Source organism: Condylura cristata, unplaced genomic scaffold (assembly GCF_000260355.1).
Source record: "Condylura cristata isolate star-nosed mole 26May11 unplaced genomic scaffold, ConCri1.0 scaffold00037, whole genome shotgun sequence".
NCBI classification, from domain to species: domain Eukaryota; kingdom Metazoa; phylum Chordata; class Mammalia; order Eulipotyphla; family Talpidae; genus Condylura; species Condylura cristata.
Window position 1 is genome coordinate 9757927 of NW_004567138.1, and position 26802 is coordinate 9784728.

Below are 26802 nucleotides of genomic sequence, written 5' to 3' on the forward strand. Positions count from 1 at the left end.
GGGAATCGAACTCATGCGGAAGCGGCTTTGGATTCTCAGTGCTGTGCTTTAACCCGCTGCACCACCAGGGAGGGCCATGGTGAAATTTATTTTAATGACACATTTTAAGAAAAAGTTTATCCAAAATACTGCTTTAAGATGTAATCAATGCAAAAAAGCATTAATTTTTTCATACTTAATTTTTGAAATAGGTGTGAATTTTACATTTACAGTACACCTCAATTCAAATCATGTTTCCAGTGCTCAATTCTAATATGTGGCTAGTGGCCTGGTATGTACAGTTCAGTACCATAGTGGATCCTCTTAATATTATCTGAACTATGTTTTGTGGTTATGTTCTTTGTGGGCAGAGTTGCTTGGGCTAAAGTATATGTTTATGCATGGTGACTGATGAATCTAGTCATGGTCTTTTACTGTAAATTTTAAGATAATATTACTTAGACCAATTGGGGGGTGATTTTGCTCTCTATGAACTAGTTAGCAGTGTCTGGAGACGATTTTGATCCAAACTGGAGTGGAGCAGTAAGGATGCTACTGGCATCTAATGTGTAGAGACTTGATTTCTGTCAAATATCTTGCAGGATCCACAACAAAATTGTTCAGGCCAAAAGTTAAAAGGAGTTAATGCTGAAAAGCCTTGATGTAGGACATCCTGTTATTCACTCCCTTTGTCCTACGTCAAAACTAAATAAATTCTAACTCACTTTTCTTCTAAATAGAAACCATGCTTTGCACTGAACTGTTGAGTTGTTCAAATTATAAGACCTCCATGTGTTTTTGGCATGAAACAGAATGTCATTTTTCTCTAACTTTCCAATTAATAATTCACTAGTCTCAATTAAAATAACTACTGTGTTTTATTACCTTACTGGACTTTGACAAATTGTTTTGTTAAATAGCTGCCTCTCAAGTTAAATATATAAAGCCAGAGACTTCTCAAGGCAAGAAAAGCTCATTTTTAAATGCAGGGTTGTTATATACAAGAGTATGGCTGTGATATAGAGGGAGGAGAAAAATTAAAGTTGCAAAATAATAAATATAATATGCCCCCATTTTTTGTAATTTTATAAAACCTAATAGAAAAAAAAAAACCTGTGTATATCATACATGTTTGATAAGGCTAGAGAATGATATTGAATGGTATAGTACCCTGAAGGTGTTGTAGGTTGGAAATTACATGTCTGTACTGTTTCATTTTTGTAATTAACAATCTCATATCTGGAAGTAAGATGGCAATTTAGATAGGATTTGAAGAGTTGAGATATATTTAGTGAACTAATGAACTCAAGAATTCTAGTATTGTAAGGGAAAGAGATTTTATATCAGTCCAGAACAAACACTAAGTATTTTAGAAAATTGTTGATTTTAACAGTGGCGAATGGGTGACCAATTTCTTTTTTTGTTTTTATTTACTTATTTTAGATGACCAATTTCAAAGGAAATGAATGCACTTACATTTATTCTGCAATGAAATATACTGTTTACTACAGTTGTTTCCTACTGTCCAAAAGGTAGAAAACAGAACATTACAGGTTGTCTGTTTCTTGGAAGGTGAAACATAGCCTGATTGAACTAATTTTCCTTACGATCTCTTTCTGGGACTTATTTTATTTTCAGGTGCTATTTTTCAAGCCATGTATCCCTTGCAAAAGTTTTACACAAGTGTATGCTTGTTCCCCTGCAAGGAGAACTGGAGATGTGAATAAATACAGATGAAATCATGAGTATAGGGATGAGGACGCTCCTTCCCTGTCGCCCTGTTTCCAGGACAAGGCAACAGAGAACCTGTAGGTGAACGAAATCTTTCCAGTGTCATAAATGTGGAGAGAGGCCCGTCATACCTACCTTGATAGGCATCCCAGAGTGTTTCAAGAAATCTGCCTTTTACCATCCTTTGGGAAAAACACAGTGATTGCTTATATTCCTTTTTTGGCACTTCTCTCATCACCACCAGCACCCCCATAAATAAGAGTGGCATGTTATTTCAGCTGGTTAAGTCTTAAAGGATTATTTAATTAAAATCCTTTTTGCTTTTCCCAAGGTCTTTGTTTTGCCTCTGGTCACTCATGTACTAGCTTTGTTATTTTTGCCCTTATCACCTTTCCTGATGGTTATACTGCCTGAGGACTAGGACAGCATGCTCTGCTCTTGAACCCCATTTTTATTCTTACCCCTCAAAGTCCTTTTCAGGTGGTACCCACTGTCCTTGAAAGGTTTTTATTGGCATCTCCAACTGCCTTCTTTTGATCCACTCCTGAGCCTTGCCCAATTTTTGCTTTTGGACTCTCTGTACCTTCTTGAAACTATGTGCTGACTTTCCTGTCTTGCCTCTCTACACTGTGAGCTTTTTGTGAACAGGTACATAGTAGATGTCCAGTGAACATTTTTTTAGTGCCACTGGAAGGTGCCTGGTACAAAACCATCCAAAGAGGAGCTGGTTAAGATTATCCCTATAGATTATCAGTTGCTGCAGTGCTAACTGTTGGGCATATTGTTATAAAAAACATTAGCTGACCTTCAGGTCGAATGTATCTACTCACTCACAAAACATTTTAGTGCCTGTTATGTACCAGCACCATCCTAAGAGCTGGGGATATAACAGTGAACAAAACTGACAGAAATCCATAGAACTTAAAATTTTAGTGTAGTGTAGTGAATTTTAGTGTAGTAAAACATACAGTGTGTTAAATGTAATATTTTCCCCTTAAAATATGTGTTCCTGGGGCCTCCCTCATAGTATAGCCAGTTAAGCCACAGCACTGTAGAGCTGTCTGCAACCACTGCGGCGAGAGCTTGATTCCCGGCCAGGGGGCTGACCCACATGTCACAGAGACCTCTCCTGTCTCACCCACTGCTCCCATCAGCAGTGTATTTCAGTAGATCTGCCTGTCCTGCTCCCTACTCTATCTCTGTTGAAACCTCTCACCCACCTGTACCTCTGGCCTGCACTCCAGCTCTTGTATGCATAAATAAATCTTTAACAAAAAGACAACCAAAAAACCCAATTCTTGTATGCATAAATAAATAAATCTTTTTAAAAAAGTGTTCCTGTGGAGTTCTTTTTGAAAGTTTAGTTTAAAAAAATGGCATCTGGGAAGGTATCACTGAAATAGTGACATTTCAGTAAAAAGACTCAGAGGGGAAGTGTGTCCTAGTGAACAGGGTAAGGGACTTACCCTGAAACTTAGGGCATTTGGGGAAGAATCTTGAGGAGATATTGTGACAGAACAGGAAGCTAGCAAGCTGAAGGAGATGATACACTGTGTATGGCTCAATAGATCCCTGTTAGACTTTTTGGCTTTTATTTGAGTGAAATAAAGCCCCGTTCAGGGATTTTAAACAGAAGAGTGACATGAGTTGACTTGTACTTTAAAAGATGCATTCTTGTTGCTAAAAGTGAGCGTAGCTGTAAGGTGGACAGAGGTGGCAGTAGAGTTAAGTTGGGAGTCAGTTGCAACATTTGGAGAGATGATTGAGTAGGTGGATAGGGCAAGGAAGTGATTACAACTCTGGATTTGTTTGAAGACAGAGCTGACAGCATTTGCTGATGGACTAGGTAGTGAAGATATGAGAGGATCCATTCATGTTTCCAGGGTTAGTGGCAGTTTTTCGTAGTAGACTTTTTGTTCTGAGAAGACCTTTTATATCATTTTCTTTTTAAAACTTTATTTATTTATGAATACAGAAATGGGAACAGGCCAGAGATGCAGGGGCAGCTAGAGGATTCACCAGAGACACAGTGGGGAGCAGAACCGGCAGATTGACAAAGTACATTCCTGAGGGGAGCAGCGGGGAGACCTGGGAGGTCTGCTGCCCCTTTGGATCACCTCCGGGGAAGGGATCAAACTCCACACTGAAGTGGCCACAGCTTGGCTTAGCTTCGCAGTGCAGCACTCCCAACTCATTGCACCACCAGGGAGGGCCCTGTCTTTTTTAAGATTTATTTTTATTTATATATGCGTACAAGACTGGGGTGTAAGACCGAGTTACGGATCGAACTCATGCTACTGTGGCTGCTGATAGCTTAATAGTGCTGAGTCTTAACCCCTCACCACCAGAGAGGCTCCTGTTCCACTCTCTGAAAATTGGTCTGGACTTGTATCACTCTCCCTGATGGATGGATACAGCACCAGCGTTGAACCACAGTACCTTTATAGCCGAAGCCCTTTCATGGCCCTTAACATAATTTCCACCCCTGTCTTTTCACTCTTCACCTCCTTTCCTGTTTACACGAAGGTACATTGTTCTGAGACACACCGTGGCATCTGCCATTCAGTCAAATGTGAAATCAGCAACGTCCATCATCAGGGCTTATCATTTGGAAACCGCCTCTTTCGCAAAGAAACAAATTCTCATCCACTGGTATTGTCCATTCTTTGTGCTTTGATGTTTTTGTACTCAATCTCCTTTCTTGGTTGACTCAGGTTCTTATACATTTTCTCACATCATGTGCCACACAGTAGGCCTCTCCAGTAAGGCACCTGAACCAGAGACAGACATTTCTTTACCTGTTAGCACAGGCAGGTGGAGAGCTGCACGCAGTCAGCAGCCATCACCGTGATGGTGGTGAGTTTTAAAACTCCAGAATGACCCGAAACATCAAGGCTGAGGAGGAGAATTCTGGGTTCTGGACAGAGCATCCTACTAGGGACCGTCTTTTTCACTGCTATTGGTTCTTGTTATCGTCCATTGGCTTAATTCTTTTTATTACTTTGGGAGATAAGAATTGACAACAACTAAAACATTTCCGCTCCATTCAAGACTTTACAAAATTCTATTCCGTTTTTATTCACTCTTGTACATTAGTATGTTCTTTGGCCTTTCAACTTGGGGAAGAAGAAAAATTGAGAATTGTATTCTCTAGTAGAAAATTCAGTTGATGTTTGTTTTAGCTTTTTTTTACCCCAGCCACAATTAGATAATCAAGTGGAACTCTAACAACTGACCTCTGCTAAACTGTGCTTAAAAACTATTTGTTGTCTATGAGATGTACATTTTTGATTCTTTTTCCTGAATTGCCTAGCTTCCTTGGCACCTTTCTAGAAACCTTCCCAACTTCTCTTCCCTGAAAACATACCTTTTAAAGTTGGATATTCTTACATTAGGTAGCCTAACTTTGTCTCCCAAAGTAATATAAAAGAATTAAGCCAGTGGACGATAACAACAAAGAAATGTCTTGCCAAGTCTTCCAGAGCATCTCCCAAATGACTGCTGGGTCATTTGGACTGTTGAGTCTGGAAGGTCGAGTCACTTACCATCTGCAGTAATCCCCTTTGTGTGGTAGAGTACATTCCCTCCCTTTAGACAGTCAATGCCTTAAGAGCAGCAGGGATTCGATCTCATCTATCTTAGGTTTCCAAAGCTTGGTATACTCACCTGTCTGAAGGAGGTGAGTTTACACCTTGATCCTGTGATTAGTTTATCAGGATCTCTAGAAACTAAATCACTTACTGTATAAATAAATTTGATCTTGTTCTTTTATTTTTCCTTTCATTAACCTGTTGAGCAAAGCATGATAGGATAGTACTTAGGGTCGTTTGTATGCTTGTTAGGGTGTTTGTGTGCTTGTGTCTTTTCAGGGCATTCCAGGGCATAAACAACAGCACATCTACAACAGTTGTGGTTTGTGGAAATCCAAAATGTCTTGCCAGTAGAAGTCTATATTAGCAACTTGGGAGACTTGAAAGTAGACAGATCTGTATTTAAAAACCAGTTCTGTCATGTCCTAGGTGACCTTGGAAATGAATGCAAAATGAATTGAAGTTACCTAAAAATGGAAGTTATCCCATTCTTATATAGTAAAGTGTTTGACACAGTGCCTGGCTTATGAAAATGCCACACATATGAAAATTCTAGATAAATGGTAGTTATCTAGAATGTAACCAATCCTTCAAGGCTTTAGACTTTCCTACACCCCAGATGTGGCAGACACAGCCAACATTCATCCATTTTCTGCCTGAACGCCTCCCATGATGGTGAGAATTGGTGCTAGTAGTTACAAAACAGTCCATTCAGAGCTCAGCTCCAACTTCTAAATATTAAGCTATAAGAATTACTCAAATGTTGCATCGGGCAACGCCACAATGACAAAGAAACGGGAGTTGTGGACACAGGCTACATAATGCAGGATGCTGACGAAGAGCAAGATCCTGACCTTTTTGTTGGTAGACTAATCATACAGCATTAATCATGTGAGGAAGTGAAAAAGAAAGGGAGAATTAGAAGAAGCTAGGCAAAAGGTGGAACTGTGCATCTGCTGATAGTTTGGTATGTAGAACAGCTCTGACTCTTCCGGTCAGGATTTCAGTCTTATCAATAAGGCATTCCACTGATCAGCTCCTGGGGTCCTTCCTTATATGTCAGTCAATGGCCCCCAGGGCGTTCCCGGTCATACCTCATGATGCATACCCTTCCCAGGGTGATCAGCTTTATGCTCTTAATTGATGTGAAAAGTGCCTCATAATGTTGGGCTCTTAGAATGGAGGCTGGATAAGCCACCTAGGATTAGCAGACCCACACTTAAATTGTGTATAGGAAACACCTTTCTATTGCTTTTTTATCTTCTTTTAACACTAAAGTCAACATTTTATCTTTCGTGTAATTCTTTCATAAATATTAATGAGATAAGACCTTAACAGCAGTTTAACTCTTCTGGAGTTTTATATAAGCTATAAGCTTCCTAGTCTAGTAATTCATTCAATTACTTTCTCCCAGTCTTTTAAAGAATATTTTACGCCATTCATTATGAGGCATTTAAAAAATTACTCTGCACCAAAACTAAAACATTCAAATTAAACCTATAATATGTTAACAAATCACAGGACTAACTGATTCTGTTGGCACACAATTTCTAAGGAGCCATTCCAGGTTGCTGTACTTAAGGTTGAAAAGCCCAAGTAGAAAGGAGTGGAGATTAACAAAAATGACAATTTTCTGCAAATATTTACTTTTTCTTTAGTAAAAATTTGTGTAAGGATTCATTTCTACCAAAAACAGATGGGTGAATCAAGAGACTTTCTGATTCAGCTTTCTTGGGATGAGTTACTTAATCCAATGATAGTTTTTGTTGGACTATTTGAACTTTTCTAATACCACAGAATCTCCAAAATTCCTTTTTGTTTTTTCACTTAGGTGACTGTTGTCTCTGCTGATCCTGGGAAAGTGATTTGTGAATTGAAAGTAGAAGAGGAGCATGCCAATAAGTTAGGCACACTCCATGGAGGCCTGACAGCCACCTTGGTGGATAACATATCAACACTGGCTCTGCTATGCACAGAAAGGGGAGCACCTGGAGTTAGTGTGGATATGAACATAACGTATGTATCCAAATTGCACCCCCAGTAACTTTTTAATAGCTCATTTCAAACCAGGGAGACTATACATATTTTAACATAAAGCATAGGGTGCCATTTGCTGATCATCTTTATGTGCAGCTATAGATTTGCCCTAAAGTACTCCATGGCCTTTAGAATCTAGGTACATTCTGGGTGCCAGTTTGAATCTACTGGTACACTATGTACCAGTAGTAAAGAGGGAATGATTCAAACATTAAAGAGAGCTTCTAATTGTACATTGTGGGGAGGGGTTGGAGGTGGAAATCATCACACTCAGTTACTCTTTCCCATGGTCCTGAAAAATACCACTTGTGCATATGTTTTATGGGGGTTGTACTGAATGCAAGAGGAAAACCTGAATAAAGTTCCAGTTAACTAGTACTATCGCTAGCCCTGTTCATTTGAGGGAAGGACCCAGGGATTTCATTTCAAGACTGTTCTTTTCACCTAAGCAAGAGAAGAAATGATTTTTGTTGGGGAGACAGGCAAAGACCAGAGTATAAAAGTCAACATTATGTGATAATGTTAGGGAAGAAATGTCAGCTAATAGGAAAACATTCAGGCCCATTCTTACTAGAGAATAACTTAAAGCAAGGGAACAGCAAGCAGATGCAAATACTTGTGAAATTAAAAAGGTTTTGCTTCTAGTACTGGTGAGCATATTCAGCAGGCCTTATCTTATTCTATGTGTAAGATCAATTGACGTTTTACCGAAAGAGCATCTATTAAAAGAAGAGCCATCTTCAAACCCAGCATTGCATAAGATACTGCTGTTTTAAAAGCCAAAGAATTTTTAGTAAATCATAGTTTTGACCTTTCAAAGTATGTGCTGCATGGCCATCATCAAGGGCTGTCTAAGCTTCAAAAATTCATTCACTTGAACAAAAACTGGACAGTTTCAAAGATTTGCTAGGTGTTTCAAAAGTAACATGCTGGATTACAGGTGGATAGGAACTGTATCCTTAAAAAATATGTACATACAAAAGGCCCAGGTGAGAAAATAGTAATAATAATGAACAACTATATACCAGAGACATTTTACAGGGGTGGAATGGGGAGAATGGGATCAAAAACAGTGGGGAGAGGGAAGTGCACTAGACTATGGTAATGGCACACAGGTGGGGTGATTTGGTGATGGGAAGCCCATGGGGATTGCAACTGAGATGGAAAAAGGGACAAAATGATGTAGAAATAAACTATTATTTAAAAAAAAAAAAGATGGCTAATTAATAAAAAAAAAATGTACATGCAGCTCATTGCCAGGAGTCTAAGAACCTCATATTAACTCCTTATAGTTCTTATGGCTCTTGAGAAACTTGTACAGTGAGGGAAAAGGTGAAGGAGAATTTGCTCAGTACCAATCATTTAAATTTGATAGAACAGGGCCTGGTGGCACAGGGGTTAAAGACAATGCTCTCAAGCTATGGCCAACCACTGCAGCACAAGTTTGATCCCCGGCCAGGAAGCTGACCCACATGGCACAGACCACTCTTCTCCCCTATAGCTCCCTTCAGCAGTGTATTTCAGTAGATATGCCTGTTCTGCTCCCCACTCTGCCTCTGGTATGTCCTCCCATCTCCCCCTCACTTCTGACCTACACCCCAGTTTGTGTATGAATAAATAAATGTTTAAAAAAATTGATAGAACCGAAAGCTTACTGATCTTCCTAAAACCTTTCTTTAGGAGTAAAAATAAGTAATGTAAGGTATTTATGAGAAATACACATTCCCTTTAAGGAAATCTGCTCTTAACTGTATTTAAATTTGCCTCTTTTCCAGGTACATGTCACCTGCTAACATAGGAGAAGTAGTGGTGATTACAGCACAAGTTCTGAAGCAAGGAAAAAGACTTGGATTTGCCTCTGTGGATCTGACCAACAAGGCCACAGGAAAATTAGTAGCCCAAGGCAGACACACAAAACACCTTTGAAGCTGAGAGAACAGAGTGATCGAAAGATACCCAGCAGTGCATATCGGGTGTAAATTTGATTTTAACAAGCGGTTTTCAGAACAAATTAAAGTTTAGTATTAAGAATGATAAATTCTTGGTTTATATTTATTATTTTTTAGGGTTTTCTTGATTCTAATGAGCCATTTTTTCCATTGCTTTTTCTTTAACACAGGACTATGGACCTTAAAAACAAGATGACCTAGGGCCCATATTAGGAAAATATGATAGGATCACGTAACCTGAAACAGCTTAGTGAAACAGGAAATAAATGGTGTACTGCTTTTCTCTAAATTAGTCTGCATATTTTATATTAAGAGCAGAAGAAAAGCATACTATTTGGCTCCTTTTCTAATTGAAGGAATAACGAGACTGGCAGACTTTCAATCTTCCAGTTTGCAGTAGTGAAAAAAATCCATGTTCATAAATTTAGTCCACTTCTCAAATGTCTTACTGAGTTGGGGAGCCTTAGAAAGCAACTTAAAGTCTACAGTTAATGGTTGGTGATCCTTCTTTGTAGAAAGAGTTGGGTGATCTGCTTCAAGGGCAGCAAGACTTCATAGTGGCAGGGAACACAATGGTGACCCAGATCTTGAACCTAATTGTTTCCCACTAAAAGAAGCCTAGGCTTCTTAGAGAAATAGCAGATTCCAGGGATGTAGATTAAGATGGGGAAGTTTCAAGATGTACTTAATATGTGCCTGAAAGGAAGTGCTCAAGAAAATGAGTACAGCTATAGAGTGGAATAACCGAGTCTATGCCACTTAGGCAAGTGGCAGGGATAGTAGTGCTCTTCATTGTTAACAGAAGGCTGGTACATGTACAGGGATAAATATGAAAAATTATCTTTTATAATGGTCACAAGTAAAGATTGCTAACAATGTGTTCTGATTGTGTTCCCGTAAAGAGTGCTTCTTAATTGCAAGGGGGAAAATAGTAACCACAATGCAGAAGCAGGATACCACAACCAATCAAAGTTACTACCAACACAAGCAAACTGACATAGTGCTTGTGATACTGAGGGGATGTGGTTACTGACACTAACACTGGCAAGGAATACATAACCCAAATCTAACCATGAAGAATCATCAAATAGAAAATGTCAAGGCCAGTCAAGGTTCAAGAAATGTTTCAGATTAGAGATACAACTAAATGCATTGATGCTGTACAGAAGGGGGTAAAGACACCATTCAAGGACATTAAGACAATTAAAATGAGTATGGGTCCCTCCCTGGTGGCACAGCAGATTGAAGCACAGCACTAAGAAGCTAAGGCCACTTCAGCATGAGCTAGAAACCCCCCCCACCACCACCACCAGGTGACCCACATGGCGTGGCAGACCTCTTCTGACACCCCTGTGCTCCCCTCAGCAGAGTACTTTGTCAATCTACCTGTTCTGCTCCCGGCTGTCTCTGGTGAATCCTCTGTCCCTGCATCTCTGGCCTGTATCCTAGTTCTGTATGAATAAATAAATCTTTTAAAAAAAAAAAAAGTGATGACAGTTAAAAAAAAAAAAGTATGCGTGACAGGTTTAAGTATACCCATGTCAACTTTCCTGAGTTTGAGAGCTACTGTGGTTATGTAGATCTTTGTACCGGCACATATGCCAAAGTGTAAAGGTAAGAAATCAGGATGTCGGTGCAGTACATGCACCAAACTCTCAAAATGGTTCAGAAAATACATATGCATGTATGTAGACAGAAAAAAACTGATAAAATGTTACAAGACTGAATGTGGGTAAAGGTTGTAAAGCTTTCTACATTACTTTTCCAAATTTATTCTAAATTACAAATGTAAAACATAACAAGTATAATTCAATATATAAAGTTAAGAAATTGGGCTCTGGAGCCAGCCAGCCAGCAGGATTTTAAGTCCTCCCTACACGTGAGACGAATTAGGGAAGACCAGATCTAAACCATACCTGACCTAATAAACTTATTTCAAATAGACTATAACTTCCCACTGATCAGAAAACACATGACAGCATTTTAAGCGTACATTTTTTTTTGTAACAAGGTGAAATGTCCCTTGATTCCTACTTTTGTTGAAATTACAAACCCGACTGCCATTTTCCCCCATCTAATTTACTGTGCCATGGACTATAAGGTAACCCCTTAAGTCATCAGTAGTACCTTCCCACTGTAGTAAAAAAAAAATTGACTGCTTCAAAGTCTTGTGTATTCACCTGAATAGTCAGGGAACTTTCACCTATTTTATTTAGGTTTTCATTTTTTTCAAATTCCAACCAGAAGCTAAATACAATTGGAAACTGGTAAGCACTAAGGTTTACTCCAAAGGAGTAGGATCATTCAGATTTACTCGAATAAAAGTATGCAACCCTTAAGCAAAGCTTTTCTTCATTTAAAAGAAAAAAAAAAAAAACTATACAGTAGTCTTTCCTTATGTTCATTGCACAAATGAGTTCTGCTTTTAGACCTTTGACACTCAACGGTGGTTTTTACAATTTAAGATCCCCAACTTGTAATAACTTTTTTCTATTCCAGAAAACCCTAAGATTTTCTTTAGGATGGTATAGAAACCAGTATTTCCACACAATTCACTGGAATTTCTTTGTAATAAAAATCTCTTCTCTTTAAAACCAAAAAACAAAGCAAAACAAAAACAAAAAAGGAAAGTCCTCTACCTATTATGGTTTCTGCAGCTATGAATGTATTTCTCAGTTTTATAGCTGCTTTAGCTACTTCAGACTCCAGATCTGCCTTAACGTGGGTAACTGTCCACTCAGCAGAATACTTTTATAACAGCAACTTGGGGAAAGAGATCTAGGAAATAAAATACATGTGAGTACCAGGAAACAAACATGGCCCAGTAAAATGAGGCAAGTATGCCCACAATGAGATGCTTTTTTCATTTAAGATTTCTTTCCCGTGGTTGTATTTTCATTCTTTTTTTTTTTTAACAACCACATATGGTCATTAGAATGTGACAGTGTTCTGGATCAACGGTGATATAGCAAAGCTATTAAGTTTTTAAAATGTTATTTATGCCTGTTACATTTATTTCTTACCCTCTAAATACTGATGACAGATGTCAGAGGAAAAACCAGCACAAATGGAAAGATCATCAAAAACGAATGTCACCTTGTGCTTTAAGATACATTAAGCATTTCAGTGTACAACAGTCCTTTCATTTCACATTTTTAGTTAAGATGCTGATGCAGTGCAGCAAATATGCAAAGCATCTTCTTTCACACAGTCCGTGCAGAAGACATCAGATTTTTTTAAGTTCTGAGATACAAATGATTAAAAAAAAAAAAAAAATCCAGGATGAGTAAGTTTCAAAATGCATAGTGTTCTGTGCATGAGTCCATTTTCTTTAAACTCTGAAAGAAAGTGGTAAGAAAACAATAAGAACACTGCTGCTGCACTCTGATCTTGTCCATTTTGCTGGTCAGTACTCTATTCTGGCATGTAAGGATGGAGGTGATCCTCTATGGTGCCAACTGCCCAGTGGGTAAGCTGTTCCTGCGGCAGGTAAAGGCAGATGCTGCATAACTTGAAGATTGTAGCTTTGTTTTTTGGAGTCTAAAAGGGAAAAAAAATTAAGACTTTAATGTAATGGATCATTACCACAAGAAATCAATCTCCCATAATTTAATCTTACACTGAACCCACTTATGGACACAGTAATAAAGCTCATAAAATAAGTAAACAAATTGTGGTCCTCACCTACAAGGACCTTAGTCTGTATTTAAGAAGATAGAACCTCCATACAAAATACAGGAAAACAGTGGCATGGTGATAAACTAAATATGCTTAAAGAATTCATGCAGAGTAAAAATGTAAAAGTCAAAGTATAACCAAATCAAGCTACTTTTTTCAAGAAGTAGTTACTATTTTCACACCTTATGGCAAACATGGTTCATGTTTTCACAAATAACCTTTGCTTATAATGGGAATAATCTGATCCCAAACTTTCACCATTCATCACCTTCTCTTCAAAATAGCATCTCTATGAAAGACAAAAACAAAAACCGCCTTTGCCATGCCTAGAGCAACTCATATGTAAATGAGCTTATGTACACACACATTTTTCTTTTTATATCACCCCTATGACTATCATTTATTCCATTAACAGAAAACATACTCAGAGTAATTGTTCGAGACAGCACAGTGGCTGCATCTAGTATTAAAATCCAGACTCCAGGAACAGAACTAGGGTGACCAGCCATCCCACACTGCCCAGGACTTCAGGATTCTCAGGACATGCAAAGAAACTAAACCACTGGTCACTTTAACTACAACCCAAATTTAGCTTAGGAGCATAACATTTTCTTCTCATTTAAAGAATTAAGGTATTCACTTCATTAAACGTAGAAACTATCTGGCAACACTGCATATATGAATTACTTATTTAGCAAAGTAACTCCTCTTTGTTACTATGTAAAGTAAAAACAAGAAGCTCTAAATTACCTGGCTTTTCAAATGGCACCAGTGAAAAGAACTTTTTACTATAATGCCAAGTCCTTTTATACTTGTACCCATACCGTAATCACTTCTTAGAAGATAGAAAGTAAATCAGTCATTTCTGTATAGTATTACTGATCTCAGAGTATTCATATGAAAATTAAGTCTACACTTGTATATAAATCAACTTTCGTAAAAGTAAAAATCTGTGACTTCAAATATAAATTAATACCATTATATAGCATTTCCTCAATAAATATATTAAAGTCCATTATACAGGTAATTAAAAAAGAAACGTCAATTTTAAAAAGTTTACCAGGAGGGCGAAGTTACAATGGAAAATAAAAACAAGAAGCCCTAAATTACCTGGCTTTTCAAATGGCACCAGTGAAAAGAACTTTCTACTATAATGCCAAGTCCTTTTATACTTGTACCCATACCGTAATCACTTAACTTCTTAGAAGATAGAAAGTAAAATCTTCCCAATCTATCAGTTTGTACAGGTAGCAGTGAGTCTTATTTGTACTTGTTAGTACCTTGGACATAAGACTCACAAAAAATAAACATGTTCTACAATGCAACATGTCTATAATGCAATTATCATTACTATTCAATCTTTTCTTAGATCATCTCAGTGAGACCTTCTCTGGTGATACCATCTAGAATTCATTTCAGTAATTTGTAGTATCACATCCTGCCCCCTCCCCTGCATTTATTAACTATTTTATTTACAAATGGTAATTCACAATGGAATGTGAATCCATGAGGGCAAGAATATTTCTGCTTTTTGGTGCTATACAGTACCTGACACTTAGTAGAAATTATTTATTGGAACAAATTATAAGTCTGACTGCGGTTACTTTTAATAATAACAAACGATTATAAATACTATATGATGATACTCGGGTTGATGAGAAAAAGAAAGTTTCACAAAGTAAAAATTTGGAATACCCGAACTGCTACTTAAGATTGGAGGTGTTGGCCCTCCCTGGTGGCACAGCGGGTTAAAGCACTGCACTGAAAAGCTAAAGCCACTTCCGCATGAGTTCAATTCCCGCCTACCCCGGAGGAGACCACATGGTGTGGCAGACCTCTCCTGACCCGCCCACTGCTCCCCTCAGCAGTGTACTTCATCGATCTGCCTGTTCTGTTCCCCACTCTGTCTCTGGTGAAGCCTCTCACCACCCCTGAGCCTCTGGCCTGTACCCCAGTTCTGTATGTACAAATAAATAAATCTTTAAAAAAAAAGATTGGAGGTGTTTATTTGAAAACATCTGGATCTTTTAAATACCGATGTGCTTCATGCCTTTCTATAGGTGTTGACTTAGAAGGTCTAGGTCAATGCTCAACATATTGTTATGAATCACCCAAATTATGTTCAAAATGCACTCTGATTAAGTAGGACTAAGATTCCACATATTTAAGATGTTCTCAGGTGAATTTGGTTCACTGTTCATACTTTATGTAGAAAAGCTCTAAGGCAGTGATCAAACTAGAGATGACTGAGGCATCCTACTTAGTTCTAATATGTAACAAAGTTTAAGAATAACTGTTCGGGGTGAAGCCCAGGATTACCTGTCTCTACTTTTTAAAAAATAACTTTGAAAGACCTCCCTGTTGGCATAGGGGTTAAAATCTTAGCACTATCAAGCTATCACGAGGAGCAGCCTGAATATGATCCCCAGCCAGGGAGCTGACCCACATGGCAAGCAGACCCCTCCAGTCTTTCCCACTGCTCCCCTTAGCAGTGTACTTTATCAATGTGACTGTTCTGTCTCTGGTGAATCCTCTTACCCTTGGCACCTCTGGCCTATACCCCAGTTTTTGTATGCATACATAAATCTTTTTTTAAAAAAAAAAAGTGTTGCAGAGACAAAACTTAATTACATAGAAAAGAGTTTGCAAACAAACTTTTAAAATAACCATATTTAAAGAAAAAAAATTGGTGGGTTTCAAAAATTTAAAAATGTTTACCTGCAAGTGCTGTCTGTCAATAAAGAGAAACACTGACTGGTTAGGATTGTTGACAACAATTCCAGTCTTATCCTTGCGGCTCAGTACATGCAGAAACTGTTTTTCATAGTCACCGTGATGAAACTCAAATTTGGCCTAATTAAGAAATACAAAGATTTATATTAATTACAAAATGTCAAACGTCCACTGCAGTATCTATTGCACTGTCTAATATAACCAATAATAGCTACTTAAATTTAAATCAACTCAGTACAATTTAAAATTCAATCCCTTCAGTAACACCCACCATTTTATAAATGTTTTGTAGTCTTAGGTGGCTAGTGGTTACCACTCTTAAGACCCCTGAATGGTGCTTCTGGAGAATAACCTGACAGTTGCAGTATTAGATCCACAATGATCACTACAGAAATGCCATTTCCACTCCTGTCTTCCTGCCATTCATTTTACTTATATTCTTCAGTACACTGATTTAGGTAATATCCATTAAAAAACAACAATGATACTTTAGAATATCTTTATACAACAGTGATACTTCAGAATATCTTTACAACTTATTGGGGACTAATGTATCTTAGAAATAGGAATGCTCACTTACTTGAGCTGTCACATTAAGATAGGGCACAGTGAGGACACCAACTTGTTTATCACACACAACAGCACCGTACTGCACAGTAATGGATAATGCAGTGATAATTTTCATAATTCATAAACAACTTAAAATGAACCTATTAATACACTTCAGTTTTTAAAGGTCATTTTTATATAAGTATGATGGTTGCAGAGAATTATGAAATATACATCTATATGTAAAAAAGTAGTAAGTTATACCTAACCAAGAATAACCTTAACTAACATGTTAGTAAATCAACCTAGTTTTACTTTATACTTGACATATAACTACTATAAGTTAGGAGGATCACCAACACATGGGGTTAAGTGCCCTAACACTAGAAAGGGGCAAGTACAACAAATGACAAGAGTTGGCCAGGATGTCAAGAAAGGTCATTTAAGAACCTCTACTAGATTTATTCTTAACCTGATAGACACACTGGCCAGAGTTAGAACCACCCTATTCTCAAGAGATTCTATGATCCAAATGCTTTCTGCTTTGCCTCATAATATTTAAAGCCTGGAGGAATTAATAAAAATCTTGTAAGAAAGCACAATCCCAGAAAATTTAAATTAGACCCTATTATTGTCAACTTTTGGAGTGCTTTTAACTTATTTTAGAATACCTGAACAGGCCTAAAAGGTTCATCAGATTCCTTCCACCTAGAAAACAGGAGACAGACAATTTTTTCAATATCATTCCGAGGCCAAAGAATGAAATCCATCTCCTGAGTACAGCCAATTACATCCTAGAAAGTGACAAAAAAATAAAATTATTTTCAAAGAGCCAAAGCTCTAATAAGCAATATTTCTACCGGTTGAATACAGAAGCATCAATAAATGATTACTAGCACCAGCAGATGACCTGCCCCGCAGGCTCTGCTCATTCTGGGAACCACTTTTCAGTTACAATCTGCTGTCACATGCCAGGAGCCATCAGGCTTCCTGACCCTCGCCTGTCCTCTTAGCCATAAGCTACATACTGTCATCCACTACATCACTTCCTATCTTAAAAGGTCGTCACCTTTTATGTAGGACTGTACACAAAGTAAATAGCTCGTGACAACTTCTAATTTTTATCTTGCTGAGTCCACATTGTTCTCAGCCCAATGTTCCTCCCACCAAGACCCAAATTTGTCGTCAGTATATGGTTCATGAAAACTCCAAATAATGCTCTGATTTTTTTTTTAAGTAAGCCTTGCACTTTTATTTCCGCTCTTCAAAATCAGAACCAATACAAAGGTGCCTCAAAACTTCTAATATGAATCACTACCTTACTACTACTGAGATGCTATTTTTGTTTTATGTTTTTAGAAAACTACTTTTTTCGGTCCTTCCTGGTGACACAATGTGTTGGGAGGCAGCACTGCAAGCTGGCCACAGCCGCTTCAGTGTGAGTTCGATCCCTGGCCCCAGAGGCGATCCACATGGCACAGCAGACCTCTCCTATCTCATCCACTGCCTTCCTCAGCAGTGTACTTTGTCCATCTGCCTGTTCTGCCCCCTGCTGTCTCTGATGAATCCTCTCAATGCCCTGCACCTCTGGTCTGTACCTCAGTTCTGTATGCATAAGTAAATGTTTAAATAAAAGAAAACTGTTTTTCCCCTGTTGTTCCTCTTATGATCATAGACCAGCATATTCATTCTCAAAAGCCAATCACCCTCTTCTAGTACACAACTGTCAAGAGCCTTTCCCTACCCCTCTTAATTATAGGGGTCTCCTTCCAGTATGGCAAGTAACTTCCAATGAGCCACAGAAGTTTAGAAAACGCTGGTGGCAATACCACCTTCTACTTTATAAAATATTATCTTCAGCAATAACGCACACCACAGTCAACAAAGTGATCCGTATGTTTTATATGAAGTCAACTTTTTAAGATTCATGACCACAGTTAACTACCCAAAGGAAGTAAAGGTGGGTCATGCAAGATTTACTCATAAAATACGAACTTACAAACAGAACTCACCCTTCTCATAGACTGGTATCGAGGAGCATGGAGCTGTACCACATCCTTCTGTAAAAGCTCTAACGAACTTTCCAAGGAATAGCTGGAATCTCGCACACCTTTCAGGATATTCTCTTCGTAATTATTTGTCATGACTGGTATAACCTCAGACACTTCAAAAAGTGCTGATTTTTTCTTCTAGAAGGAAAAAACAGTGTTTCAGTGTCTGGTATCAAGTCTTTTTTTAACACCTGGTTCAGTTCATATTACATATTCATATTACGGTCATGTAACTTAATTCTAACTCAGCAATAGTATCAACTGATGTATAATCTTTGTACTAAAAGCACAAACTATAAGATCAATCTTTGTGTTCTTCCCCAAGCCACATAAAAATAGGCTATTATTAGAATATTAACTGCACAGCTTTATACCATTATGGTATCCATAACAAGTACTTCCTTAAAAAGACTAATTTCTGTTATTCCTTCTGGTATTTTTATGTAACTATGTCAATACTTGAAAACAAATTTATCAACCAAACTGAAATTTCAAATTGTTTAAGACCAAATGCTCATCATCAATTTAGGTTCTAAAATTCATTAACTATACAAGACAAGTGCCTGGACATCCTATGAACATCACGTCATAAAATAAAAACAGGTTTTCACAGGCGTTAAGAATTAAATAGTAAAATCTGAGGCACCTTTTAGACTAATCACAAAGGTCGTCTCACTTTTATCTTGAAATAATATATTTCTCACAAGCCTATGCAATACTGTCTACCAAAGTCAGAATAATCAATTCTAAACTTATTAATGAAAAACAAACAAAAACAGTAAAGCCTTGGTACTGCCAATCTTAGAACAATCATTTACCCAAAAACTACTTTTGAAATCACTTTATAATGTTATACTCCTGCAGTTAAATGCTTTCTTAAGAGTGGGCTAATAAACATGGATAATTCTCAAAATTAAGTGCCACACTAGATTACACCTTTCATGTGAGATTAGCTCACAATTTACATGCAAAAATGAAAGCAGTATTTCCTTCTATCAAATCTAATCTCATTTCAGATTAAGAACTGTCCATTATTTTAAATTACAAAAGTTATCCCTCTCCTTGACTATTCACAGCTTTTTATTTGCTGTATTCAGCTGTGGGATTAATTCTCATTAAGACCAACAACAAATGTAAACTTCTTCTTTGGGTTCTTCTGAACACAAATTAAGCATTACAGGATTTGTTAAATAAGTGTTGTTTACTAGACACTGTAAGTAAAAGGTACCCACACCATTAAATGAAAGACAGACTTTAGCATGTAAACATTTTGATTCTGACTAAACACTTTTAAAACATTCTACTTATACTTTACATAATCTTTAAATTTAATATGGTTCTCCCATTATTGGGATAAATGAAATTCATTGTAAAACAGATGAAAAATCCTACAACCTGACCACTCCATGTCAACTAAAGGAAAAGCCTACTTCCAAACCAATTAGTACTCAAGCTTTCCAGTTATCCTACAACTGCTAGGTATGGAGAATTCACAAGGAACTGAATGCACGCTTTTTCAACCACTATTTAACCTAATATTCAATTATTTAACAAATAATACACTTACAAAAATCGCTTGTGCTAATTCACATTAAGAACTTTAAATTACCTTCTCCTTGAATACAAAGGCAATATACATCTTGAAGTCAAACTGGTCAGCTAGAGATTCTTTTTTCTTTCTAAGCTGAGCACGTAGTCTGTTCAGAGCTTGTTTCTTCCGGGAGTTTGGGTCCCCCATTTTGAAATACAGGTGGTACTAAAGCCTTTGGAAATTGTCACTAAACTATGGGCACTTTTTCTTAAGACTCAAGTACAACAGAAACAAGTCATTTTTTTCCTGCTAATATGATTGAATAGCTAAAATCACGACTGTAACCCAAAAACTGCACCTTCTGGCAATATTAGCAGACTGTCATATTACAGGGTCAAGAAACAAAAGCTGCTGTCCAGTCATGTTTGGACAATAACTTTGGGGTTGGATAGGGAAAAGGAAGAGAAGGAAAGAAAGAGGAGAAAATACTTGAACTAACTTTTTGGAAAACACATTTGGTTTAACTTCCAAAATAAGACTCCGGGGGAAAATGAAAAGCCTATTATCTGGATTTAGGTGTGCAATAAAACACAGTTGACACCAGTCCAATCCTCAAAATCCATCCGGATTTTCCCCCCTCTTTTTGGAGGCTGGATTATAAAAAGGAAGAGGGTGGGGGAGGTGTGATCCTCGTTTACCAAATATCAAAAAGAAAAAAATCACCAACCCCCCCCTCCCAAAAAAACAAAAATACACCAAAAAACAGGGTAGGTGAATGAAACTGAAATATTCAATTGGATTTTACCCAGCCAGATCCATGGCTGTAGTACCTAATTAATTCTTAGTTATTTCAGATTTCACTATTGCTATGTATTGTCAGTGCTTGTTATTGATTACACGTGGTGGTGAGCAAAGAGAAAAGTGCAAAATCGGTAGAGAAGGAAGGGGAGAGGTACAGGGTTTCCCTGCAATCAACTACAGTGTATACCGGGGGCGGGCAGCTTTTGCCCAAAGGAGCCATGAGAAAAAACAGCGGAGTCATTACCAACTTCCCCATCACCCACATTTTCACCCTCAGGCGGCTGCTAACGCTGCTGCCAAGGAGAATCATGATGGCCAAGGGAAAAGGGGGTATATCTAATACGGTAATTACTCCGGCTGTGGGGTTAGACCTGATTAATGCCCGGGATCTCAGCAGCCCCAGCCCTGCAAGGAGTCCTACATTCCCCAAGGGAACCTTCCCTGCGAATTTGCCCCCGTTCAAGATCGTGCGGAGTGCAATTTATCTTCTCGTGAGCATTGCTGAGGCAAAGGTGGCGGGTTCTCCCAAATCCCAGGCAGTGCCCGGGGACCACCTGCCTTCCACCCCCCAGGTCCCACCCCCACCCTTTGCCTTCAGCGGCAGCGACTCACTCGCACCACCGGAGATACAGGATCACTCAGGTTTTCACTCATTTCATCGTGGAAACAATTCCCGCCCGGATAGAGTAGGCGGGAGAGGGTAAATAGGAAGGGTCAGTGGGAAGAAAAGAAAATAGTTGTGTTAATATTACTTTTGAAAGTATGCCCACCCCACCCCCCCAAAGAAAAATGAAAGTTCCCGGGTTCCGGATTAAGCTAGCTCTCACGTCGAACAGACCATGTTTCCCGAATTTGGACTGTTTAGGGTGGGGTCGTTAGTTTGTTTCCCGAAGGGGGCAAGGGGTGGAATCGAGGCAGCTGGGGCGGGGAGTGGGTGCTGGGGGACTCCCCTCCCTGTCCCCGCGGAGACCGGGACTCACGGACCGACTCTCGGGCGGGGTTCGGGCCCTCTAGCCGCAGCCTGCGGGCGGAGCGGTGGCGGCGGCGGCGGCGGAAGAGGAGGCGGCGGCGGCGGCGGCGCTCGCGGCACGGGCAGGAGCCATGTCAAGAGAAAACCACCAGCCAACTGAGCCCCTCGGAGACCGGGACTCACGGACCGACTCTCGGGCGGGGTTCGGGCCCTCTAGCCGCAGCCTGCGGGCGGAGCGGTGGCGGCGGCGGCGGCGGAAGAGGAGGCGGCGGCGGCGGCGGAGCTCGCGGCACGGGCAGGAGCCATGTCAAGAGAAAACCACCAGCCAACTGAGCCCCTCCATCCCCGCTGCAGTGCGCACTGTGACCGGGCCGCCCGCGCTGCTGCCGCCGCTCAGCCCCCACCTGGGACCCATAGTCTGGCTCGGCGCCCCGGGCGGCGGCGGCGGAGGGAAGGACGCGGTGACAGCGACGACGGCGAGAAAGAGGAGGAAAAACGAGGAGAAAGAGGGGAAGGGGGATAGGACTGGAAGTGGCGGCAGAGGGGGAGGGGAGAAGAGGGAGGGGAGCCCTGCGCTAAAGGGTCTGTCAGCGAAGTAAACCCCCCAAGTAAAGTTATTTCAGTTCAAGCATCTGCTCGTGAGTCTTTTCTTCCCCGCACGATCGGGTTCCGGCTCGCAGGAAAGGAAGTCGAGGAGACCCGGAGGGGGGAGAAGCCGAGCTGGTGGTGAGCGTCCGCGGTGGCACTGCCTCGTTTCCCCCCCACGGTGGCTGCGGAAGCGGCGGCGGCCTCGGGCGCCTCCCGGGTCCGGGACAGAGTCGCGTTTGAGAAGAGAAGCGAGAACAAACAACTTAAAATGGCAGCGACGGCCGCTGCGTCACCCGCCCCTCTCCGGCACCGCCCCGGACCTCTGCGGCTGCGCGCCCCCTGGGCCGCTACCATCTCTGCAGGAATGAAGGGGGTGCAAGACCAGGAGGCGGGAAGGATCTCCTGACTGGCAAGGGAAGAACTAAGAAGAGACGAGGACAGAGGATAGATAAGCTAGTAGGAGGTTGAGCCTTTGAATCTGAGCTTTTCTAGTTGATAATACCCTCATCAAAGCGGAGTTTGAGAATAGCTACACCCCTCTGGTCCGGCATGGAGTTCCCGAGGGGCGTGGAAAGGGCCGACCCACACTCTGTCCCGCCCCCTCCCTCAGGAGGGCTCCGTCTCCAGAGTTGCGCGCTCGCCCCGCCCTCCCGTGTCGTCATAAAACCACGCCTTTATGCCGCCCAAAAGCACCCGGATCGAGTCGCTCCTCGCGGCGCCTCAGTCTTTGAGTCCGGTGGACACGGCAGGAAAAGATCCCCGGAGCGTGGCGGGCGGTGGCGGAAGAGGCGGGCGGAGGACGGATGAAGGTGGGGGAGGAGTGTAGAAGAATGGGGGAGAATGAAAGTTCTCATTTCCTTCGACTTTGGTTGTGCTCCTGACCCCGCGGATCTGTATCCGTGGTATTGTGCAGCGACCAGCTGAGAATTCATTTCCCGTTCCTGGAATGGAAACGGCGCGCAGCAGAAAGTGTCTCACGTTGGTCCCGCGTGGCTCTGTCCCCATCTCGCCACGTGCGCAGCCCGGGAGGGCGATCTTTAAGCTCTGAACAAGGTCAAAGTCGCCCTTTCTGCGGGGCTGCCGTGACAGAAAAAACTGGAATCTGCCCCAGGGTTTCTTTTCCGCCCCTGTGAGGACACTGTGCCTCAGATCAGGTCCTGTCGCTTGTGTTGGTCAGTGCCTGCCTCAAAATACGAAGAGGGTCCTGGAGGACGTTTGCTGCTGAATCATACATCCTGGCACTAACAGTTGAGTCCCATTTTCCAGAGATCTAAGGTATCCATAAAAACGCAGTTATATAAGTTAGTAGCCTGAAAAGGTCAATTCTCGACAAAAGCACATCCATCCATTATGAGCAATTCTTTGATGAAATTAACAAGTTTATTGGGTCTCCAGTGACTGCTTTTCACTTAAAATCAAAATCTTAAGTAACAATTATCACTCATCCAAAATAATCGGGACCCACTTTCAATATAAGTCGTCCAGAGCTGAAGGATCAGATTCCTAACATTTATAAAGTATTGCGAATCTCGGGAGATAAAGTTAACGTTTTGCTTGTGCTTCCATAGTTTATTTTACGGAAATAAATATCCCATAATTTATTAACTTGCAGACAAGTTACAAGGGTAAAACTGAGGATTTCAGATAGTTTATGACACTGCTTCTTTTTAGAAAGATACTAAGAAATGTAAAGCAACATAACCTCAAATAATTCCACAAGAATAAAGAATAAAAAAAATTGCATTGGATCATACCTTCTTGATTGGGCACTGACTTGAATCCATGGTACTCTCGATGGAATAATGTCATTTTTAATAACAGCTTTATTAAAAGCTGTTAATACACCACCATAAAATTTAATTCAATCTGTACACGTTCAATAATTGTTAGTGTATTGATGGTTTGTGTGACTATCATCACAATTTTAGAAGATTTCAACACCTTTAGAGGAAACCCTGTATTCATTAGCAATCACTCCTTTTTCTTCTTCCGGGTCCTGAATACCACTAGTCTGCTTTTTGCTTTTTCTAGACATTTTATGTAAATCAGTCATACAATGTGGTCTTTGTAACTGGCTTATTACCATGGTGCTTCTTAGCATGGTGTGTGTGTAGCAGAACAGGGGGATTAACTGAAGTATGAAATACACAGCTAAGGGGAGCAGCAGGGAAACCAGAGAGGTCTATTAACTCTGCAAGTGGGTTAACTCCCTGGGCAGAGATCTCAAACTGGAGTGGTGAGAGCTCTGAGATTTAAGCCCCCGCCACCAGGGAGGCCCTCATAGTGTTTTCAAGATGTTGTACTTTTCATTACTGAATAATATTTTATTGTATGGACACCTCACATTTTGTTTATCCATTCATGAGTTGATGGACATTTAGATTGTTTCTGCTTTTTGGCTATGATGAATGATGCTGCTGTGAGCATTTGTGTAAGATTTTGTGTACATGTGTGTTTTTCGTTCTCTTGGGTAAGAACTAAATTGAATCTAGGAAGTGAAATTACTGGGGTAAATGCATCTTAACCCTTCAAAGAACTGCCAGACTGTTTTTCTGAAGTGATCGTAACACTTTATATTCCTACCAAAGGTGTTGGAAAGCTCCAATTTCTCCACATCCTTCTTGTTATATGTTGTTTGTGGTTTTGATTTGCATTACCTTAATAATTAATGGTGTTAAACTGTTTTTCATGTGCCATTCTGTCTTTGGAGAAATGTCATTCAAAGCTTTTGCCCATTTTTAGTTGGGTGGTTATCTGTTCATTATTGAGGTGTAGTAATTATTGACTCCAGATATAAATCCTTTGTCAGATATTTTCTCCTATTTTGTGAGGTATCTCTTCACTTTCTTGTGGTGTTCTTTGCAGCATAAAATTTTTAACTTTGACAAAGTCCAGTGTCTTTTTTATGCTTTTGTTTGTAGGAGGTATATTTAAGAAATCATTAAAATTTTTACTCTACTATAATCATGGAGTGAATTTTGAGGTTTAAAAAATTTTCAATTTCAGCCACTATGAAACAGAATTGGAGATACTTGGTCACCAGTTGAAGAGATCCTATGTTCAGCTCTCTGTACAGTGGCTTATGGTTAGGTCTTGTAGAGGTAAGCTGTAGAATAGCAACACATGCCCTGCAGGAAGAAAACACTTCTAGCTGCATGTTTTTGGCATCTTGTAAGGGTTATAAATTGGGAAGGATAGTCACAGGAAATGAAAGCTTTTAAAGCAATACCATAACATTCCTCTACAAAAATCAGATAAAAATCAGAACTCACTTAAGATTCAGCTTTGTCAACTAGGGGAAAAGTTCATTTAATGTTAGAAAATGTTCCTTTGGAGTTAGGCTGCTTCGAACACCATGGGATTTGTGGTGAGCTGATGATAGTATTTTGATGATTAAAAATATCTGCTTTATGACATGGAAACAACCCAAATGCCCAAAAGTAGATGACTGGATTAAAAAGATGTGGTACATATACAGAATGGAATATTACTCAGCAACCAAAAAAAAAATGCCTTTTGCAGCATGGATGGAGCTTGAAAAGTTCATGCTTTGTGAAATAAGCCAGAAAGAAAAGGGAAAATACTGGTTGGTTTCATTCATAGCAGGAACATAAAGGACCAGTGGAGAATATAATAATAACAGTGACCAACTATATTCCAGAGACATTTTACGGGGGTGGAAGGGGGAATGGGATCAAAAACAGTGGGGGGAGGGAAATGCACCTGACTATGATGATGGCACACAGGTGATTTGGTGATGGGAAGCCCATGGGGATTACAACTGAGATGGAAAAAGCACAAAATGATGTAAAAATAAACTATTGTATTATTTTTAAAAATATCTACTTTATGCAAATCAAAACCGTAATGCGATACCATCTCACCTGTGAGAATGACCATATCAAAAAGACTAGAAAAAGTGTTAGTGATCCTCCACATCCTGTGGAGAAAAAGGAACCCTTATATGCTGTTGGTGGGAATATAGATTAATCTAATCCCTATAGAAAACAGTATGGAGGTTTCTCAAAATATTTGAATTGACCATATAATCCAACAATTCCATCCCTAGGAATGAAACTGAAATGCAAAAAACACTACTTTGAAAGGAGGGGCATATGCACTCCTATGTCAATTGTAATACTATTTTCAATAGTCAAGAAGCAACATAAGGGCACAATGGCAGTTGAGTATATAAAAAAGTGTAGTATATACGCACAATGGAATACCATTCAGTTATCAATTAAAAAACAAAAAATGAAATCTTGCCATTTGAAAAAAACTTAGCTGAAAACTTGTGATTATACATGGTAAAATGAGTCAGGAGAAAGATAAATTTGTGTAATTTCACTTATGTGGAGTATAAATTGAAACTAAAACTAAATCAAAACAAATTCTAGAAGTCTGAGTAGAAGAAAATTATACAGGGAAAAAGGGCCCCTATGAATTAGGGTGTTAGATATTCAGTGCTTTGGTGGTAGGTGTGGTGTGGTAAAATACATTTGAAGAAGAGTGAACGTACACCCCTAAATCTTATACAGTGTTGTAAATCAACTTTATCTCAATAAAAAGTAATTTAATTTTAAAAACAACTTTAATTTTCCCATTGAGAGTTTGT

At 39.6% G+C, this 26802-nt stretch overlaps 2 protein-coding genes across 4 annotated transcripts in view; one reads left to right on the forward strand and one right to left on the reverse strand.

Moving 5' to 3' along the window:
* Positions 1–9266, forward strand: part of ACOT13 (acyl-CoA thioesterase 13) — an 11288-nt gene extending 2022 nt beyond the window's left edge. The window contains exons 2-3 of the mRNA XM_004693322.2: positions 7132–7316; positions 9113–9266. Coding sequence (XP_004693379.1) covers positions 7132–7316; positions 9113–9263 — 336 coding nt within the window. The 3' untranslated portion in view covers positions 9264–9266. The remainder of the gene's footprint in view (positions 1–7131; positions 7317–9112) is intronic.
* A 2191-nt stretch (positions 9267–11457) lies between these two features.
* On the reverse strand, positions 11458–21717 carry LOC101636710 (chromosome unknown open reading frame, human C6orf62). 3 transcript variants are annotated; one of them, XM_004693323.2, is made up of 6 exons: positions 21242–21717; positions 19907–20060; positions 18259–18435; positions 16918–17040; positions 15683–15817; positions 11458–12826 (listed from the first exon to the last, which is right to left on the reverse strand). In XM_004693323.2, the coding sequence occupies exons 2-6, from the start codon at positions 20033–20035 to the stop codon at positions 12701–12703; spliced, it is 690 nt and encodes a 229-aa protein (XP_004693380.1). In that variant the 5' UTR covers positions 20036–20060; positions 21242–21717; the 3' UTR covers positions 11458–12700. The 3 variants fall into 3 exon arrangements, with proteins under 3 accessions (XP_004693380.1, XP_012588404.1, XP_012588405.1); XM_012732950.1 differs by having other exon boundaries at positions 11475–12826; positions 19907–19912; XM_012732951.1 differs by lacking the exon at positions 19907–20060 and having other exon boundaries at positions 11475–12826; positions 21242–21716.
* Positions 21718–26802: the final 5085 nt, after the last annotated feature.